This window comes from Colletotrichum karsti (assembly GCF_011947395.1).
Source record: "Colletotrichum karsti strain CkLH20 chromosome Unknown Scaffold66, whole genome shotgun sequence".
NCBI classification, from domain to species: Eukaryota; Fungi; Ascomycota; class Sordariomycetes; order Glomerellales; family Glomerellaceae; genus Colletotrichum; species Colletotrichum karsti.
In genome coordinates, this window is record NW_024065966.1 from 210,255 (window position 1) to 224,826 (window position 14,572).

Here is a 14,572-nt window from a genome sequence, read left to right on the forward strand (position 1 = left end):
AGACCCTGAAACGGACGAGGCAGGAATGCCGGTCACCTCAAGCTCCTTCCGTTGTTGACGTGTGCATCGTGGTTCCGTGGTTCTAGACCCATCAACGGCGGTCGGCAAAGCACGTATCTTGTGTTTAATTGGAGAGAAAGGGAAAGAAGGTCAGGTCCCGTCGGTGCTCCTCCCCGGATTGACAGGGCCGATGGACAGATGATGAGCGCATCGAGCTCTCGACTCTTGGGAAATGAGAAGCCTCAATCTGTGTGATGACGAAGTCATACTCTGTGCAGAACCTGGAATACAGAGTCGGGTACATGCGACAGGAATAACTGTGGCTGCAGTTTGTGTCTGCAGCGATACCGATGCCGTCCACTCGGAGGAGAAAGGGAAAGAGAGAGCTGGACCGAAAAAGAAGTCGTGACTGCCGATCGCAGACGTCATCTCAGCTGCTTAGCTGTGAGCTGACGCAGGGAACGTCCCTGGCTGCAGCTTCTCTTCGGGGCAAACTGACGTTTGGCGCCGTTCACCGTCCGTGTCATTGTTTGACGGTTGTTTGTAAACTTTTCCTGGCATTAGCCTGTCAAACATTCACTCAGACTCGGACCTGACAGCCGTCAAAGGGCCAGCCCGAGGAACCGCTGCACCGAGCTGCGCCCTCTCACCTCTCACCTCATCAACATTGATCCCCGTCTCATTCATCCGTTGACCTCAACACGACTTCTCTCTCACAGAGCTCACCGCACAAACAACACCCAACTGCCATTCAAAAACATCAGACCGCTTTGCCTTCCTTGCCATTGCAGGAACCACTCAGGGTTGTACCCGTAGGCGTGAGAGGAAGAGAAGGTGAGTGAGTGAGTGAGTGAGTTGTCCCGTCTTCATCAGCCATCGATCCAGCCCTGTCCAACCCAGGAGACGGACAGAAAACTGGGAACCATCCCTGCCACATCTTTTTTTCCATCTTTTCGATGCCACCATCTTCAGGGTCGCATCTTGCAGACCAGACCTTTCAACCCATCCGTAGGGATGGAGACAGCACCAGCACCTTACCTTACGGTAACCGCAGGTAGTGACAATGCGACTCTGTATCTTTTTCGCTTCGCTTCACCATCCATGCCTGTGATCCAGCCCAACCACCTCATTTGACCCCCGATTTCATCCATCGGCATCCTCTCTCTCAGGTACCTTACCTCATTGCCTTGCTTTTCTGCTCAACCTCGATGCGACGCAACCCGTCTTCTATTTGCTGCCATTCCCTGCTCCCATTGCCATGACTTATTCCTACTGACCTGACCCTGACCTCCACGGGGACGCTCGTTCGTACCGATACACACACCTCTCCGTCTCACACACGCCAAACCTGCCGTGTTGACGCACCTCTCTCATCCGTGTACTACTACTTAACACCTCTCACCCCCATCCCAACCACCCTTTCTTCGTCCGAAGCCTCTAGAAAGAGTCTTGCTTCTTAGCTTCCCTTCCCTCGACCTTTTCTCGACCCGGACCGTCTCACTCTACTTGTGTCAGACAGCAACCGCGCAACAGCAACAGCAACAGCACCAGCGCTCATCTCCAACGGCTTTCCCCTCCACGCCCGGCTTGGAGAAGTCGTCGCTCACATCACCCGCGTAGGCGCACTCGAAGGCGCATTTCCCATCGCGTCACATTTTCACGACTCAATCGATCGCGCGCCAGACAGGCACACTCGCCCATCATGCTGTTCGCAATGGCCTTCGCAGGATTGCGGTTCCTGCAGATCGTCACCTTGGTAAGTCACTAGTCACTGACTAGCTCATCACCAAGCTCTCATTCTCGCGATGGCCCTGCTCGCGCCAAAGAGACCAGACACCAGTTCTAACCAGCTTCCTACAGATTCCGACCATGGGCATGCTCGCCTGGTTTGTCGACGGCTTCGTCAAGGCCAATGTCATCGTCCCCAACTTCATCCTCGTCCTCTTCATCGTCTCCGTCCTCGCCCTCGCCTGGGCCATCTTCACCCTCTTCAGCTACCACCGCAGCAGCACAAACGCCCTCTTCGTCGCCGTCATTGACCTGGGCTTCGTCGGCGCATTCATCGCCGCCGTCTGGTACCTGCGCTTCATCCGCCATGTCGACTGCACCGACGTCTTCCGCGACGGCCAGTGGACCGCCAACGTCGGCGGCTTCCTCTCCCTCTCCGGCCTGCGCCTCGGCATCACCACCAACAAACCCTGCGCCATGCTCAAGGCTTCCTGGGTCTTCGGCATCATCAACTGCATCCTTTTCTTCTTCACCGCCGTCCTCGCATGGATGCACGGCGACCACATGTCCTCCAGCTACGAGCGCAAGTCCTACCACCACGGCCGTCACCGCCGCCATCGCAGCCACAGCCACCACAGCCGTCGCAGCTCACACTCCCGCCGCGTTTACGTCTAAGCCGACGACGCGATGCCATGCGACGCGACGCGAGACACGACCACGCACATAGACCGAGTTATGATTCAAGAAAAAAGCGAGATGAAAGAAGATGATACCATGTTATGCCACGATTAAGATGTAGGAGCAAAGTTTTGTTTTGTGTTTTCATGTGGGAGGATCTCTGTTGCTGCTCTAGCATCAACCGGCGCAAGTACGTGGAGGAATCAATCATGACGACGAACCTAACGGCTTCGATTCAAGTTTACTACTTTCCCTCCCCCGGGTCTTCTTTTTGCTCATTGTCTTAATAATCTCCGGCGACGCATCGTTCTGGCTGGACCGATCGAGTGTCCTCTCATGTACACAGAATGAAACCCCGATCAGACAATGGGAAAAAAAAAACTGGACATGAAGAAGTATTTGGTATCGTGCGGCCCCCGAGTGACCTAAATATGAACTTTTGATAATCCGAACCCTGAAATCTACGACTTGGCGGCATCCTCACCGACCGTGTACCCACGCGCAACACCACTCCGGCCCTCCTCGACGAGGGTACTGGCCTCTTCGTCGTAGTCGGTTCCGAGACCCTGCCACGTCCTCTGCGACCGTAGATACTCGGCGCCGGGACTTAGTACGCCGTTGATCGTGGCCACCTCGCCCACTTCCCGCCTCACCAACGCCGACTGCCCTGGCTTCGCCAAGCTCTCCCCGTTGGCCTTGGCCTCGTTCGCCGACCGCACCGGCATCCGCATCGGCCGGCTGCTCACAAGCTTGCCCGTGCGCAGATCGTACTCTGGCGGCGCCGACTCGTCCTCGGACAGCTCCTCCTCTTCCCGCTTGACGGCGTTGTGGTCCAGTTTCTCGATGCCCCCCCACCACTCGATGCCCCAGACCCTCTCGCTCTCGGGCTTCAGAGCGACCTCGAGCTCGAAGGGCGTGATGACGGGCTTGAAGAATCCCGCGTCCTCCTCGACCAACCCGCTCTCCCAGCATCCGACCACGACCCAGCCGTCCACCTCGGCGAAGTTGGCCAGCTTCGCGGCGTTCAACTTGCCCACGACAATCGTGTAGCTCTTCTTGCCAGCCTCGGAGATGCGCCGGCGCAGGAGATCGATGCTAGGCAGGTAGTTGGACACGGAGAGCGTGTTCACCAAGATCCCGACCACGCCGGCCGTCGCCAGCGTCAGCACGCGCGCGAAACGGCGGCGGAGCAGCGCGTTTGTTATCCTTGTCGGATCGTCTGTGGAGAGGTTTTCGGTGGAGAGGACGTGGAGGGAGGCCATGCGCGTCTGCAGAGCCAGAAGCAAGGCCGGGGGCGGGTTCGCGACGTGGAAGAGGGAGTATTCGGCCAGGTCGGCCTCGGGGGTCTCGTCTTCGGAGGCGCCGACGATCTTGCGATTGGGGATCATGCCGGCGGGGTTGTGAACGACTTCGGTCCTCAGGAGGTTTGTGTAGCCTGCGGACTGGAGATTTGTGAAGAGAGGCGGGACGTGGTCTTGGTAGGTCACGTCTGCTACCACCACGACCTTCGTGTCCTTGTCGGGGAACTCCTTCTGGAACGCCACGACCGCTTGCTCGATGTCGAGAGTGTGTCGCGTAAAGACGTAGATGACGGGTGTCCTCGAGGTCGGAGACAGGCACGAGCGGCCGTAGTGCACCACGACCTGGGCGTCGACGTGCTCTGCCGCGATCTCGTCGACGCAGCAGGCGCTGTATGAGGTGTCGGCGAGGATGTAGACCTTGTGAGACTCCGGGGTCCCCAAGGCCTTTGCCAGGGCCTCAGCCACCCATGGTGCGTCGCGCAGCATGGCGTCTGGAAACTGAAGGGCTACTCGCGTCCAGCCTGCCTCCTTGACCTCGCGCGCCGTGCGCTCGATCTCGTAGATTGAGAAGAGGTCATCTTCGCTTCGGGACTGGGACGTCGAGGGGGGAGGCGCCGCGGGGGTCGGGTCTTCGAAGATGTGCTCGGCAGGCGTCGAAAGAACGGGCGGCGCTGCGAGGTCTGTCATGGCCGCCGGGGTTGCTACGGGAAAAAGTTTTCGGTGCGGAGGGTGGTGTGTGAGGAAGCGTCGGATGGCGGGGTTATTGATGGCGGGGTACCTCCATCGGTACCTTAGGAAATTCCAAGGTCAGTGACCGAGCTCACCGGGGTGGCTACCGAGGTGTCCTGATTGGGATTAGAGCCATTTTCTTAACAAATTCGAATCATCAGCGATCGCATTGGTGGTTCTGGCTATGTCTCCACGATGGTTGTCAAATGCGTTAAAACTCATCAATCACATGCTCACTCAACTTTATTATTTCACTTTTGCTTGCCAACGAGATTAATGTGAATAGCGATGTATTACTCGTATACTCTCTCACCCAAACCGTATTACTAGCACCCTCCTGATATCCTCTGCAAACAGAAACATAAAACACTAGGGTCTCTCAAATTCAAAACCGATCCTTCCATTATCAATCAGGTTCCGCCATGATCCATCCGACTCAGGAGAGTCCAGCTTAGTTGGCCTTCATGACACCATCGCGCTCGCCATCGGGGCCGAAGCCGGGCTGAGGGGGAGGAGCGCCGAAGCCGGGTCTGGGAGGCTGGCCGGGGACGGGGAAGGGGGCGGGGAAGGCCGGACCGGCAGGAGGAGGGGGAGGGCGTCTGTCGCCGTCGCGGCCACCCCGGCCACCACCACGGTTGCCGTCACGGTCTCCATCACGATCGCCGTCCCGGCCGCCACGGCCACCTCCGTTGCGGTCGCCGTCGATGTAGCACTCGCGATCGCGGTCTCCGTCGCGGTTGCTGTTGCCGCGATCGTCGAATCGCACGCAGCAGCGATCGCCGTTGCGAGTGCGGCCCTCGATGCCGTTGCGGCAGTCACGATCACGATCGCCGTCGCGGTCGCCGTCGCGGCCTCCTCGGCCTCCACCTCGGTTGCCATCGCGGTCGCCATCGCGGCCGCCGTTGCGATCACCATCGCGGTCGCTGTTGCTGCGGTCGCCCTCGCCAGTCTCGCCGCCCTCGCGGGGCTTGTCGCTCTCCTTCTCGCCCTCCTTCTTGTCCCCGTTCTTATCACCCTTCTTGTCGCCCTTCTTGTCACCCTTCTCCTTCTCCTTCTTATCGCTCTTCTTGTCGCCCTTCTTGTCTCCGTTCTTGTCGCCCTCCTTGTTATCGTCCTTGTCGGCCTTAACCACGGCCGGGACTGCGGGAGGAGCAGCGGCAGGGGCCTGTCGGGCCGCCAGCGCGTTGGACTGCGTCAAGCCGCTGTAAGAGACTTAGCTGATCGGTTCTCATCTGACGAAGATTGTGATTGGATACTGACCTTTGCTCGCCGAAGGGAGCACCGTTGGCACCCATCGTGGCTGCGACCATGATGATGAGAGACTTGCTGAAACGCATTTTGAATGTTGGACTTGAAGGTCAAGTAAAGATATTAAGTGATGATTAGATGATATGAAAGCAAACCTTGAAAGGCGCTGAGTGTGATTGGTAAGAACTGAAGAGGAAGAGAAGATGTTGTTTGAGTGTGATGATGGATTGAGATTGAAAGCAAAGGGGCAGAACATTCATGTTCTTATATATCTTTCCCTCACACTCTTGGCCACCACGATGTTCCTCAGGTTTTCCGGTTTGTTCCATGCTTGCAAGTTGTCCCTACTCTCTGTGAAGGTTGCATATCACATCGCTTCCGTACCTCCATCTCCAACAGTTCGTTTCTCCGAGTGCCAGAGTGAATTCAGCATGAGCAGGACGGTTCCCCACGAAGTCTATCATGCAGTCGGCACCCTCAAAGTGGTAATTGTTGAAGAGGCCGTGGCCAATGGGGCTGGCGCTCGTCTGCGCGGACTACTGACACTGACCGTCATGAGCCACCGCCGCCCACCCACTCCCGAACCCGCCAGTGCAGGTCAACCTAAGAAATCATGGCAGGAAGTGAGACTGAGAGAAATATCGTCATCTGATAGTCTGTCTCTAGAGATATGCTGTCCAAAGCATGGAGAAGAAGCCGCCCTACCCCGGCTGTTAAGCACCTCCGGACCAGGGTGCTCGCTGCTTCCCCTGAAGATTTCCCGAACGCCGCTTGCCTCCAAAAATACCCTAATTGATGCGATAATGATGAGAACTGACATGCTATTCATGCCTGGCGCAGCATATCTCCGACAAGCAGTTCCTGGAATCACCGTATGGGTGCCGAAGCCAGGCGCCGGAGAATTTACTGCGGCTCTTGTCCCTGCGCACGTCTCTATTTTGACTTGCAGATATTCACTTGTCTTACTGTACATTGACAAACCAGTTTGGGTTGCTTACTCACAGGTCAGGTTGATCGAGATCGTAATATCGCTCAGCTATCTATCTTCACTTGGAGATTTCCTGGTGATGACCGAGACGAATAAAGGTGCATTGCTTGCAGTAGCTGTAGACCCCTTAGATTGTTGACCGGGGAGACTGCACCGTCAATATGACGTGTTGTGTGGTAAACCAGACGGTTTCCTTCGCCCATCCCATGCTGTCCTAATCTCGAGTGCTGGCTTGTACTGAAAGAAACCGATTCAGAAGACGAAGTTTCCTGTAGACTGCATCGCGACCCGGAATATGATCCAAGCCAATGTGACACGCAAGCAGTTCAAGTAGAAAGTGAGACGTTTTGAACTGCAAATGTCGAACCGCTCAGTGAAGATAGTTTCATGCATCCTATGTCGACCATTGGAGGTCGTGTGCAGTCTTGACGCCACAGGCTTAAGATTATGTCTAGAAGGAACTGCCAAGCATCCGAACCGGTGGCTAGGCAAGAAATGGGCTCGAAGAGGGTGTAGGTCTTTGGCTTTAGTCAAACTTCTTCAGGTCGACTGCCTACATGTATCATCCATATCAGTCCTGAGACGATTATCATGGTCAATCTGGCACCTTGAATAGAGTTTATCATCAAGAACCCCGAAAACTCCTCCGGCCATCACAGAGGTTTGCGTGGAAGATATGCGAAAGCGGCTATAGGCGGTTCGACTGAAAGTAAGAGTTGATCAAGTGGCGGTATAAGCAACCAACACTTATTGTCCCGAAGGAGCCGGACACGAAACAGCATGTATATCGCAGTTACGCAGGACTTGGATTATCCACATCAACGTTTTCATCCTTCCCTGCGCGTTCTGCAATGAATACGACAGGGATGCACTGCACGCCTTTTTATTTACTCGGCAGGTATGGAGTTTGTTGCTTCTGGTACCGGCAAAATAAGCTTTCCCACCGTTCGAACTTGCCCACGGATGTGATCCCTGCGTATGCTTGATGCAAGCTTACCTCCAAGATCAGATGGAGAAAACAATCTTCGGATCAAACGAAACGAGACCCATCGAGGGTTATCCCGGCCTGCTTCAGCTGCTGGTGTTGGGCGAATCACTTGTTTACCAGTGACATAGCCACGCCGCAACTATTGATCCAGAGACATTGGACTTGGAACTCGTATACCTTGATTTCAGTCGGGCATTTCTGCTAGAATCTGCTGGTCTTGTTTCGTCTCGACGTTAGATTTTCGCTCGTGTCAGATCTTATTGGACATACGATTGGCGCACGTTGAAAAGCCGGGAGTCCAGATGATATTGAGCAAAGCGCATATTCGCTTTGACAATTTGCCTCACTCTACCATCCTTCACCTCAATGCAAGGAACGTTTAATTCCAACTACCGGATGTCCAGCTGGCTTTCGCTCTGTTTCGACTGTTGACTGAGCCGCGGCAACGGCCGTTGTTGGCCGAATACTAGATCAGACTGCTCCCAAGAAGCCGCAGCATGATGCTGTAAAACGACGGCGGAAACGTTGACCAGAGGAAGTTTATCTAGGCCTATGTATCATGAGCTAAATATTGCTCCAGTTCTTATGCACATTGAGTCCACTTAGAAGCATTCAAAAAGAGCAAAACAAAACAGTCAGCTTCAATGCAACAACCCGACTGGCATAATGCCGTTAGTAGTGGATATTCGACGTTCTACACTTGACTGAAACATTCGCTTGCTATTCAGGCTCAAAACTACGGGAACAATGTCAATGACGGCGGAATTCTACTGGATCAAGCTGAGCGCACACTGCCGGCCGACCCGGACAAGCTGGGAGCAGTACATGTACCTTCCAACGAACGATACCATAGAGAGAAATAATGCACGAGTAAAGAATGGTGGAGCATTCATCTATGTCACGACTGTTTCTGGTACTTCTCTGGTATATTCTCTTCCGTCCAGCAGTATGCAATGACCTTGGCGGTCCGGGTGTAACAAAAGCCTAGCACATCAAACCACAGTAACTGACCAGTCTTGACTGCACCTGCATGCTCCTCGAATCCGGTATCAGAAAAACAAACTCTGTTGATTTGGAGATTCGGACTCCTGATCGAGTTGCAGCCACGCTCGGCCAAAGGGCACCCAGTCATCAGGCTGGTAGTTGTCCATCTCATCCGAGTTGCTAGGGGTAACCTCTGCCGCTGGCGAAAGGTCCATGTCGCCAACCTCGACACCTTTTTTCTCATGAATTTTGCGGATGACTGTTCGGCCAGCCTCAAGCATCTTCTCCAGCATCGGAATTCCTGAATCTAGCGCCTCTAGTGCTGCCACAAGATGGACTACTCCCATGTATATTCGAAAATGGTTCACCGAGTCTCCCGCATGCTCCTCCAGTATCTCGGCTGACCTTCTCAGTGCCGTCCAAGCTATTTCTCTGGGACAAGTGTGGGGTAACAGATGCGCATCTGTATCAAAGTCGTTTCTGCGGATCGCTCGAGTGACGTAGATTGCAGCAATGCCAAAGTCTTCTTTGAAAAAGTTGAGGAACCATTCCACTGGGTTGCCAAGGGTCGCAGCTTCACTCAGACTGCCGTGGCAGAGAACCAAGGCGAGTGAGCATTCCATAACAGCGAAGCGCGATGTCTTGTATCCAGTCGATAGCTTAGGGTCCCTCGCAAATGGCTCGTGTAAGATCAGCAGCATTCGACGAACGAATATTTGAAGCATTGCCCTCTGCAGCATGATGCCTTGAAGAGAGAACGCATCAACTCCGTCACCCATTTCAACCTTGTTGAGCCTGTTCAGAATATTGCGCAGCTTTTTATCCGTCTTTTCGACCTCGTCGTAAATAACCTCAGGCTTCACAGAGTTGGCTGTGCTGATAATGGAAGATGCAAGTGGTAAAGCCTCGGATAGCAGATTTTGGAATCCAGCAAGTTCGTCGGCATCACACCCTTTTGCTGAATTCTCCGGAAGGTCTGACATAGAAAACACATCATGATCGTCGGGTCGAATGAGGGGCGGTAAACTCGTGCTCACGGAGGTCGCAAGATCAAGATAGGTAATGGTCGTCCAGATTCTCTGCCTGGTCAATCCCTCAGACTGGGACATTCCAACAAACAGGCTCGGTTGCCTGTGCATTGACATGTTCTCGGCTAGTCTCACGACCAGGCCCATGAGTAATGAGCAGCTTCTAGCGTCGTTGAAGGTAATGAGGTCCATGATCTTCGCGATTGCAGCCATGCAGAGTGTCCTGAGAACCGCGAGGTCGTGGACCATCATAAACTGTGAGCCTTTGAAAGCTGCATCCGCAAGACCGAAGAAGGTGTGGGACAGCTCGACCAAGTCAAGCTGACGCAGAGCCGCCACACCATCAGGAGCGGAATGACAGCTCAATGCGAGCATCATGTATATCTGAGCCAAGAAAGTCCGCTCGACAAATTGAGGAGACTCCCAGAAATCCTTCATGTTCTGATCGAACGATGGTTGATGCCAAAGCGGAAAGAGCTTTTCGTAGGTGCGCATGTAGTTATGGAGCAGCGCTTCGACAATTTCTCGTGCAGGAAGCTGTGAGAGCAAGTACTCTCGCGACTGCAGATCACTCGACGGATCTCCAAAAGGAAAGTTGGTGCTCTGTCTTGGGGAGAAGAGGCTTTTGAGCCCCTTCACTCTCTTTAACATGTAACTGTATTCGGTATCAAGTCCGAAAAAATAGTCGCGGGCTTCCTCGAACTAGAAGGAATTAGTACCAAGAAACTGTAACATTTCATGCTGGAACTGCATGCTTACATCCCATAGTAGTCTCGCCCACGAAGTTGATGTTCCTGTGCGCGCTTTTCCTTCTGCAAACGAAGCAACCACGGGGTAATCTGACCGCGCTGGCTCTCTATTGGGCTTGGCGGCATCTCCGGCTTGCTGGTAGGTACACTTGTCAGCCCTACCGGCCGACGTACATCGGTCACACGGGCGACCCCTGTTGCACTTGATCTTCCGCCCATGGCATGGTAGGCACGACACTACCACTCTCTGTTTCCGGCGGTGGGAGAGTGACTGCCAAGTACTGATTTGGGACTGCATGTTGAGAAGGAAATACGGTGAAGTATCTAACGGCGCGGCGTTCGGTGCTGGACGGCGATAATTGTTTGGTGGACATTTCGCACATATATGGACATCTGGCCGCGCGCACGTTCATTCGGAATTCTAAATGGATCTGCGAGAACCCGTCGAGAACATCCTTGCTTAGACTTGGTAGACCAATCATATAAACGAATCAAGTTGCGACGCGGCTGCATCAGTTCTAGGTCAGTCGGAAAAGGGGTCCGGCGATAAACGGTGATGATATAACTCTATTTGGACAAGCCTGTCCGAGAACGCCGAGGCCGAGCGTTGTGGACCACATCAACGCCGTTCTGCGCCGTTTGTGTGATCATCGCCTTCTTGTGGGCTCATAGAAATCCTAAGAGTATGTTGACAGGTTCGACCATAGCAAGGCAGACTCTATATAAAGTCGATCATAATGTCTTCAACAATGGCGTTCCGAACGCAAGCTGATTCACTGAAAATCTCAAACCGGCTCTTACACAAGTTGTTTTTCAGATTTCTGATCAAAGAAAATTTTACCCCTTTCTTTCTTCTCCATAAGTTCAAGTCTACGTCTCAGTCACCATGCCTCTCAAAGTTGTCATCATTGGATCTGGAATTGCCGGCACAGCTTCAGCTGCGGTTCTTCGACGTGCTGCGGACGTTTCCATTATAGAACGGGGCGATGCATCTCAGGTTGCGGGAGGACAGGGAATCGGCCTCGGCCCGAACGTGATCAAGATTCTCGATTCTCTCGGGTGGGATTCCAAGCGAGTCCAATCGGTTGTTTGTAAAGGGCTGCGGGCATACGATGCGAAAACCGGAGATCTCGTCAAGACTATTCCTGTCGACAACCCTGACCGCTGGGGTGCGAGCTGGATGGTCCAGCTGAGGGCCGATATTAGGAAGGAGTTGATTCGCCTGGCAACTGAAGAAGGTCCCGGAAACACGCCTACGATTCGCTACGAGACGAAAGTGACAGATGTCGACACTGAGAGTGGTACCGTCACCCTAGAGACTGGAGAGCAGATTGCTTCGGATGTCGTTGTGGGTATGTCGTCAGTCTTCTTCATCTCAACTGACAAGGGGCAACACTGACAACGTTGACTCAGTTGCTGCTGGAATTCACACTGAATTGAAGGCAAAGGTTATTGGTAGTGGAGATTTCGGAGTTGTTGCGACAGGTCAGAGTATCTTCAGGTTCCTTGTCTCGGCAGAGAACGCTATGAAGGCTGTCGGCCGTCTCCATGAATGGTGGGATCCGGAGGCTGGGGGCTTCCTTTCCATCATGAGAACTGATGATGGGACCAACCGAGCTCTCATCACTTACCCTTGCCAGAACTTCAAGTACGTGAACTTCAGTTGTGCATTCCCAAATCATTATTTGAAGCACGGAGCACGCGAATCTTGGTTCGACACTGGTGACCTGAGCGAGGTCCTTGAAATCTTCAAAGACTTCCCGCCGCTTTGCAAGCAGTTCATGCAGTAAGTGCATCTCACGAAATCTCAGCGTGAATTGTAACTAATTTCATCCTAGATATGCAGAGGAGATTCGAGTCTGGGAGTTGCGCGACCACGACCCGCTGCCGACTTACGTTCGTGGGCGTGCTGTGCTCGTCGGAGATGCCTCCCATGCTATGGCTCCATTCCAAGGGCAGGGTGCTGCCCAGGCCATCGAAGATGCCGAAGGCCTTGGGCTTCTTCTTGATCCGGGAGTGACTCGAGATGATGTGCCAAGCATTTTGAAACAGTGGGATTCGGCTCGACGACCGAGAGCATCACACGTTCAACTCAACACGCGCTTGGCCAGCCGGGAGCTGAACGAGGTGAACGCGTGGAAGAACATGGAGTTCAACTGGACTTACTCGGGTATCCGCGACGAGATCAAGAGAGGAACCGTCTCTAACAATTGATCAATCGCTCCGCAAGGGTAGAGTTCCCGAGACAGGAGGCAGCGGCGTGTAGACTGATGTAGATTTGACATTTATTCTGCTCAAGTTATCCATGATGAAATTCCTCGCAACTCATCAGTGCCGATCTCTTATTTCTTTGTTTCTGACTCATATTTGCCGGCTTCCGTACTGCCCCTTCCAGGCGATCCATCTCCAGACAATATCCGTGAAGAGCCACTATGTCCATGTAGGCAGAGTACCATAGAAACATCTGCTTTCAATTTTACGGCTTGACCAGCCAGTCGAATTGCAACTTCTCCCCAACAACCCGGCTCGTAGTAGGACGATGCCCGCCATCCGTAAGAGAACTCCGTTGTCATTTTGCAACCAGGACACTGGTTTTGCGCCGACCCGTACGCCTAGTCGAACCGAGGAGGATGACCGTTGGTCTCCGGGCTATCCAATCTTTTCGTTATATTACGCGCCAAGTGGATGAGCTGCCTGAGTTGGAAGTCGGAATCGTTGGTGCCATTGTTGAGCTGTGCTCCAACCACTCCGATAGTCTTGCACATGCTAATGAGCGTTTCTCTTGCCAGCCTCGACGCGGTCTCGGGGGCTGTGTGGCGATAGACACGCCGTTCGTCATCAAAGGACTCTGGCTCTCGAAGGACCGTAAGGATCGAAGGGATGCCTGTGATAGTTGGACTTTGAGGGTCTGTTCCACGGCCGGGGGTGGTCGGACTCTCAGACATCTTGATGTTGATGGGTGGGAGGAGATGTTCTGTGGATGAAGCCAGTTTGGCGGTTGGTGGGACAAGCTAGCAAGAGATTAAATTGCAAGATGGTTGTCCAAAGAAGAGAGAAGAGTAGACCTTGAACCTGATTTGATGTGTTAGGTAGCTCTCAGTGACGTTATCTGCTTGTGGTTCGTGGTAGAGCTGTTTGCTTTGATGTGATGTAAGGATCGCAGCCAAGTCTGGGGAAGGAAGGTGACAGCTTGCTTTAATGTTCTCAACCTCGGGCGGGAGGTATGAAGCCATGAAGAGGAGGTGGCGGGGTACCTGATCACGAGATCATGCACCTTTCTAGGTTTCGCGTCTGTCTCCTCATCAAACATCATCTGATGTCGAACAAGCTGTTTCCGCCTGTAGCCGCCATAGCGAACGGCCGTTACCCTCCGTTTAAGGTTTTGTGCGTTCAACAAGTCACTATATGCCCGTGATCAGAAACTGAAAGACGCAGAATTGAACTATGCGGCATTGCTCATGTGTCAGACTGAAAGCTCGGCCGACGCAGTGTTGCTTTGCAGATTCAGCATCAAGCATTCGGTGGATTAGTGGTATCTTGTGGACAACATATTCGACACAGCCTGTGTGGCTGTTGTTCTTGGCACCGATGTAGCCGGGGCGTGGCAAGCCGAGCCTCCACGATTACGATTGTGTTGCTCGGGGTTCTACTCATTGTCTTGTGCGGACGGACTGCGGGGAAGGCAACGCACATGGAACCATCCCGGCAAACGGGCGCCCAGGGCTGCCGGCATCAGGTGGGGTCAGACCACAGCGCTCGGCCTTCGTTTCTTAATTGGCAAATCCTCAAGCTCTCAAGTTCATGTGTGTCATGACGGCCGCAGTAGGTAAGCATCTCATGTGTCTCAGGCGTGTTCTGGAAGATCGTGTTCCTCCCAGAATGTCTGAGGAGGGTGAGGATGATCCGACTGCTTGCCGTTGAGGTGCGGATTCAGGACCGCAGCTTGCTGTCTCTGGCAGCGTTGGAGTTTGTATGTACCGTGGGATGAGAGCAAAGAATACAGGCCTAAGTGGGTTCTCAGGCTGAGCAAATCAGAATATTGACACATTTGATACAATAGACACATGAGTCTGGCCTTCACGGAGCACAGCTCCAACAACACTAGGCCGATCCAGATCCTTCTCCCCTGACACCACAGCATGAAGATGTCA

General features: G+C 53.6%; 5 protein-coding genes across 5 annotated transcripts; 2 read left to right on the plus strand and 3 right to left on the minus strand.

Annotated features, from left to right (window-relative positions):
- Positions 1-1,702: 1,702 nt before the first annotated feature.
- CkaCkLH20_12879 (uncharacterized protein) lies at positions 1,703-2,403 on the plus strand (the record flags this gene model as incomplete). The annotated part of the gene is made up of 2 exons (XM_038895591.1): positions 1,703-1,756; positions 1,861-2,403. The coding sequence occupies 2 exons, from the start codon at positions 1,703-1,705 to the stop codon at positions 2,401-2,403; spliced, it is 597 nt and encodes a 198-aa protein (XP_038739153.1).
- Positions 2,404-2,867: 464 nt separating this feature from the next.
- On the minus strand, positions 2,868-4,394 carry CkaCkLH20_12880 (diphthamide biosynthesis protein 2; the record flags this gene model as incomplete). Its single annotated transcript, XM_038895592.1, has 1 exon — positions 2,868-4,394. One exon carries the CDS (start codon positions 4,392-4,394, stop codon positions 2,868-2,870), a length of 1,527 nt encoding a protein of 508 aa, XP_038739154.1.
- A 493-nt stretch (positions 4,395-4,887) lies between these two features.
- CkaCkLH20_12881 (uncharacterized protein) lies at positions 4,888-5,773 on the minus strand (the record flags this gene model as incomplete). Its single annotated transcript, XM_038895593.1, has 2 exons — positions 4,888-5,638; positions 5,697-5,773. 2 exons carry the CDS (start codon positions 5,771-5,773, stop codon positions 4,888-4,890), a joined length of 828 nt encoding a protein of 275 aa, XP_038739155.1.
- Positions 5,774-8,709: 2,936 nt separating this feature from the next.
- Positions 8,710-10,640, minus strand: CkaCkLH20_12882 (uncharacterized protein; the record flags this gene model as incomplete). Its single annotated transcript, XM_038895594.1, has 3 exons — positions 8,710-10,374; positions 10,432-10,557; positions 10,596-10,640. The coding sequence occupies 3 exons, from the start codon at positions 10,638-10,640 to the stop codon at positions 8,710-8,712; spliced, it is 1,836 nt and encodes a 611-aa protein (XP_038739156.1).
- Positions 10,641-11,307: 667 nt separating this feature from the next.
- CkaCkLH20_12883 (putative salicylate hydroxylase) lies at positions 11,308-12,635 on the plus strand (the record flags this gene model as incomplete). Its single annotated transcript, XM_038895595.1, has 3 exons — positions 11,308-11,773; positions 11,835-12,207; positions 12,260-12,635. The coding sequence occupies 3 exons, from the start codon at positions 11,308-11,310 to the stop codon at positions 12,633-12,635; spliced, it is 1,215 nt and encodes a 404-aa protein (XP_038739157.1).
- Positions 12,636-14,572: the final 1,937 nt, after the last annotated feature.